The 5,772-nt window shown below is 43.2% G+C and overlaps 1 protein-coding gene across 1 annotated transcript; it reads left to right on the forward strand.

The window, feature by feature from the left end:
- Positions 1 to 35: 35 nt before the first annotated feature.
- Positions 36 to 5,542, forward strand: LOC117955388 (platelet-derived growth factor receptor beta-like). Its single transcript, XM_034889851.1, has 9 exons — positions 36 to 237; positions 610 to 711; positions 958 to 1,080; positions 2,550 to 2,661; positions 2,771 to 2,870; positions 4,101 to 4,206; positions 4,815 to 4,944; positions 5,023 to 5,161; positions 5,300 to 5,542. Exons 1-9 carry the CDS (start codon positions 106 to 108, stop codon positions 5,391 to 5,393), a joined length of 1,038 nt encoding a protein of 345 aa, XP_034745742.1. The 5' UTR covers positions 36 to 105; the 3' UTR covers positions 5,394 to 5,542.
- The last annotated feature ends 230 nt before the right edge of the window (positions 5,543 to 5,772 follow it).

The following is a 5,772-nucleotide window of genomic DNA, read 5'->3' on the forward strand; positions in this document are numbered from 1 at the left end:
TCTCTATCCTGTCTGTCTGTAACCTGTCTGTCTGTAACCTGTCTGTCTCTAACCTGTCTCTCTAACCTGTCTGTCTCTCCCTGCAGTGACAGTGATGGAGGTTACATGGACATGAATAAAGAAGAAAGAGTTGAATACGTCGCCATGAAGGAGCTCAGCTACGCTGACATCCAGCCCGGCGTGTACGAGACGCCGTGCACACCACCGTGCACACCGCCATGCACACCACCGTGCACACCACCGTGCACACCACCGTGCACACCGCCATGCACACCACCGTGCACACCGCCATGCACACCACTGTGCACGCTCCTAGGTGACATTTGACGTACAGCCACTAACCAACAATATCAGCATGATATGAAGAAACTGTGTAACTGTGTGTTTGTGTGTGTGTGTGTGTGTGTGTGTGTGTGTGTGTGTATGTGTGTGTGTATGTGTGTGTGTGTGTATGCTTGTCTTTGTGTGTGTGTGTGTGTGTGTGTGTGTGTGTGTATGTGTGTGTGTGTGTTTGTGTGTCTGTGTTTGTGTGTGTGTGAGTGTGTATGTGTGTGTGTGTGTGTGTGTATGCTTGTGTTTGTGTGTGTGTGTGTGTGTGTGTGTGTGTGTCTTCCAGACCACCAGGGGGCGTCCTCTCTCCTCAGCCCCAGTGACCTCCTCAGTTTCTCCTTCCAGATCTCTCAGGCCATGGACTTCCTGTCCTCCAGACACGTACCTCACTAAGACACATGTCATGTTGCCTATGTATGACAGACAGAGTGGGTAGTGTGTGTGTGTGTGTGTGTTGGGGGGGGGGGTGCGGGAACTTGGCGTTGCCAAAGATGCCATAAATATGTCTGATTATATTTCTGATTAGATAGTGTGTTGATGTGTCCCTGTATCCGGTGTCCCTCTTTGTCCTGCTGTCTCTCCTGCTGTGTGTTGATATGTCCCCCTGTCCTCCTGTCTGTCCTGCAGTGCGTCCACAGGGACCTGGCAGCGAGAAACGTTCTGGTCTGCGAAGGGAAGCTGGTGAAGGTCTGTGACTTTGGTTTGGCCCGAGACCTGAAGAAGGACCAGGACTACATCTCCAGGGGACACGTCAGTCCATTAACTTCATAAACTGAATTAATTATTATTAATAAGCTTTATAAGTATTATAAGTTTTAACAAGTATTATAAGTATAATTAATATTATAAGTTTTAGTATTTGTGTTGAAGGATCAGGACTACGTCTCCATGGGACACGTTAGTTGATTGATGTTATTAACTTCTAGTTTTAATAAACATTTAAATAAAGATAAAGAACCCAGATGCAGAGACAAAATGATAGTTTAACAGGGTTATTCCAATGTCCAAGTAAGGAATGCAACAAGGAAAAACCTCCAATGGGAATCCAAAGGGAATCCAATGGAAATATAATGAGAATCCAATAGGAATCCAATGGGAACCCAATATGAATCCAATGGGAATTCAATGGGAATCCAATTGGGATCTAATGGGAATCTAATGGGAATCCAATTGGGATCTAATGGGATTCAAATGGCAATCCAATGGAAATCAAATGAAAAATCAAATCCACTGGAAATCCAATTGGAATTCAAGGGGAATCCAATTGTCAGACCCGGCTGGCAGAAAAGACCCAAACGCAGACAAAGAGTAGATCAGTGAGAGTTTATTGATACTAATCCGTGAACCAGTTGACCAACCGGAGTTGTAGAGTGATCATGGTCCGTAGCAGAATTACTATGATGTGTAGACAGAGAGACAGACGTTACTAAACACGAATACAGACACAAAGCAAAAGGACAACTAGCAAAAGTCAGATGAGGCGCCAAACACATACTAGGAAGACTAACGATCCGACAGGGACTGGATGTCAGGTCACCGTATAAGAGCTGGTGGTGATGATGATGAGACACAGGTGGGTTGCCACGCCTCCCCAGGTGGCAGGCAACAGGAACCATGACGCACAGACAGAGAAAAACAGACAAACAGACAGAAAACAGAATCAGAGCGGGGGGTGCCTGACACCAATGGAAATACAATAGAAATCCAATGGGAATCCGAAGGGAATCTAATGGAAATCCATTGGGAATCCAATGGGAATCCAATGGAAATCCATTGGGAATCCAATGGGCATCCAATGGAAATCCAATGGAAATCGAAAGTGATTCCAATGGAAATCAAATGAAAAATCAAATCCAATGGAAATCCAATGGGAATCCAAAGGGAATCTAAAGGAAATCCATTGGGAATCCAATGGTAATCCAATGGGAAATCGTGTTTCCGTGGGTCCGTGTCCAATAGTCCAGAGATCCAGTGTGGATAGCAGGAGTCAAGTTCACAGAACTGTGACAGACAGAATAATCAGGGCAAGCAAAATCACAAAAAACTAGTCAAAGCAGGTAGAGTCAGCAGAGAGACCTTGAGCCTAAGGTGGTTGTCTGGACTAAAGACAACGGGTAGAGTCAGCAGAGAGGCCCTGACCCTAACGTGGTCAGCTGGACTATGATCTGACAGAGAGTGGTTTCTATAAGTATTCTAAGTATGTGTTTTCTGTGTTTCAGAGCTTCCTGCCGGTGAAGTGGATGTCTCCAGAGAGTATCTTCCAGAACATCTACAGCTCTCAGAGTGACGTCTGGTCCTATGGAGTCCTGCTATGGGAGATCTTCTCCCTGGGTAACCACAGCAACACTACACCTGGAGCTCACCTGTAGTTTCATTATGATTCATCTGGAGATTTTCTGCTATTATGCTCATTTCTGCTGTATTGTGTGTGCTGTTGCAGGGGGGAGTCCGTACCCCGACCTCCCCATGACTCAGCAGTTTTACACGTCTCTGAAGAGAGGATACAGGATGAGTTGCCCTGACCACGCCCCCAACGACATGTAGGACTCAAAGCTCTCGTTCTCATGTTCACCTTTAAAAACCTCAGCGCTACCTCTCTGACGGGCCTTTTTCTCCATTTTAGGAGACAACGTTTTTATTCACTCATAAATTGCAAGCATTAAATCTTCATAAACACTGAACATCTTTAGAAAGCTTAAAGTCTCATGATTCCAATAAGCCATTTCATCAATTTATAATTATTTATTTCTATACATTTATTTATGTAATTATTTCAGGTATGTGTGTGAGTGATGTGAATGTGTTTTTTTATTTGAGAAGTTTTGTATTCAGCACGTTTTGGGCTTTTTTTCTGAAAGGAAATGAGAAAAACGCACAGACATATCTGTAGAAATAAATTCATATAAAATCCATTTTATGAGTTAATATTTTCTGGATTTTTTCTGGTTTTAGTTGAGAAATGTGGCGGTGGTACTACTTTTGTATATAGCCCATGTAATATGCTTACCGTAGTGTTTTTTAAGCATTTTACAGATGATTTACTTGGACGGAAATAGAAATTCTCAGTTCTAACCTGTTTAGCTCTGTGTCAGTAAGGCCTAGTGTCACACTGACACTAGAAACAAAAAATTGAGAGTGTTAACTTCCCAATGACCTCAGGGTCATCCCAGAGGGCCAAAGTATGGGGGAACTGCATCACTTTTTTTGGGGTAAAAATTTAGGTGAGAAAAGCCCCTTTTTTCAAGTGTTTTCTAAACGTGAAACTGAAAAATCACCCTCTCCAAACCCACCAGACTCCATGTAAATAATCACTACTTTTATCATCGTGAAACACACTTAATTCAAAGTGGACAGAAACTAAATACAACTACCAGAAGCCGTCTTGGTTCATCTTTCCACTGTTCCACCAATCACCACTCTGGTCTGGTTGGAATAAACTCTTAATTCACCCATTTACATGTGGAGATATGCTGCTCTATACACGCTAAAAGTAGTGATTATTTACATGGAGTCTGGTGGAGATATGCTGCTCTATACACGCTAAAAGTAGAGATTATTTACATGGAGTCTGGTGGAGATATGCTGCTCTATACACGCTAAAAGTAGTAATTATTTACATGGAGTCTGGTGGAGATATGCTGCTCTATACACGCTAAAAGTAGTGATTATTTACATGGAGTCTGGTGGGTTTGGTGATGGTGATTTTGGGGCTATTCCTGACGTCTGACATCTGAGGACTAATTTCTGATCATGATTTCTGATATTTCCAGTTTTGATCTGATGAAACTGTGTTGGGAGGAGAAACCTGAGTCCAGACCTTCTTTCTCCTCGCTGGTCGTCGCCGTGGGCAACATGATGACCGACGACTACAGAAAGGTACCAGAGTACTCTATTAGTAATTCTAGAGATAGGTACCAGAGTACGCTATTACAATAGTAATCCTACTAAGGCGTTCATTTTCAGGATCATGCTTTTATTTCTGGTTTCTTCTGGAACATGTTTACGTGCTTTAATGTTTAAAAAAATATTTTTCTCATCATGTCTAAATACACAGCAGGGCATAGTAAGGCATAGTAGGGTATGGCAGGGCATAGTAGGGCGTAGGAAAACACTGCAGGGCGTAGCAGGATGTAGCAGCTTAGTGTGTTGAGAGATCTCTTGTTATTATTTCATAGTCTAAGTAAAATGTAATTGAACAGGGTGGAGGTTTTAAACGGTGAGTTGAAACCTCAGAGGAGGAGTCCTAGAACCAGAACCACATAAAGTCTGGGAGGAGGAGACTTAGAACCAGAACCACACAAAGTCTGTGAGGAGGAGACTTAGAACCAGAACCACACAAAGTCTGTGAGGAGGAGACTTAGAACCAGAACCACACAAAGTCTGTGAGGAGGAGACTTAGGACCAGAACCACATGAAGTCTGTATTCGGGTTCAACGGGTCCTCGCTGCTGTCAGTAACTCATATTGTTGTTGTTGTTGTGTCAGCGTTACCTCCAGCTCAGCGAGGACTTCCTGAAAGGTGAAAATCCAGCTGTGGTCAGTTCCATAGGCCGTCTAATAGGAGACCAGGACCGGTCCAGAGGCCGTCCAATAGGAGACCAGGAAGACGCCGATGGTCAGAACCACATTCTCAGTCCGTAATGTTATGATCACAGAGGCTGGACTGGGAGATCTTATCCAGTGTTCTTTACAGGAAGTCCCGCCCCCCAGGTCAGTGTTCACCGGCTGGAGACGGAGCCAGAGGAGGCAGGCCCCCCCCACGGCAGTTACATCATCCCTGTCACTGACATCACCATAGAAACCTGGGGCAGTGCTGCGCCGGACGCAGTAAGGTACCAATAGAATTATTTAAAAAATTAATATACATATTCTCTGTCCGATCGACGAGTCCATGTATCCGAATTAAAAGTATAGTTCAAACTTCATGACGATGATGATGAAGATGATGATAATTTTCTGTCTCGCCACAGCCATCAGATGTCAGAGTCTCCTGGAGAACAGGAAGTGAAATCAACAGTGGACAGACAGGAAGGGACGTCACCAGAGAAGAGTCCTGAGGAATAGCAGAGCTTCCTGTAAAATGAGATCATAACTTTATACTATTCAGCGGCATATTCTTTGATATTTTACGGGCGCTGTCTGTGTATATCTGCATTGTTATCATAATCTGCTTCCAGACAGACTTCCTTCACGTCTAATAAAGGTTTTACTGAGGGCCGCGTGTTTGATTCCCCCCCCCCCCAGACTCAGGTTACTCCTCTGGGTTTGTTCAGTTGTGTTTGTATGTGAACTACATAAAGAATGCCTTATGGAAACAGTAAAAATAATTTTCATGAATATCGCATATTGCTATCGGCCATGAAATGAAGAAGATTTAATTCTGCTTCATATATATATATATATATATATATATATATATATATATATATATATATATATATAT

Source organism: Etheostoma cragini, chromosome 13 (assembly GCF_013103735.1).
Source record: "Etheostoma cragini isolate CJK2018 chromosome 13, CSU_Ecrag_1.0, whole genome shotgun sequence".
NCBI classification, from domain to species: Eukaryota; Metazoa; Chordata; class Actinopteri; order Perciformes; family Percidae; genus Etheostoma; species Etheostoma cragini.

What these genes read in the sequence shown, in the direction of transcription:
- LOC117955388 (XM_034889851.1), top strand. Translation starts at nt 106, where the DNA reads ATGGACATGAATAAAGAAGAAAGAGTTGAATACGTCGCCATGAAGGAG. An exon ending in ACTTCCTGTCCTCCAGACAC is followed by an intron (nt 712 to 957) that starts GTACCTCACTAA and finishes TCTGTCCTGCAG; the next exon opens with TGCGTCCACAGGGACCTGGC. An exon ending in AGACCAGGAAGACGCCGATG is followed by an intron (nt 4,945 to 5,022) that starts GTCAGAACCACA and finishes TGTTCTTTACAG; the next exon opens with GAAGTCCCGCCCCCCAGGTC.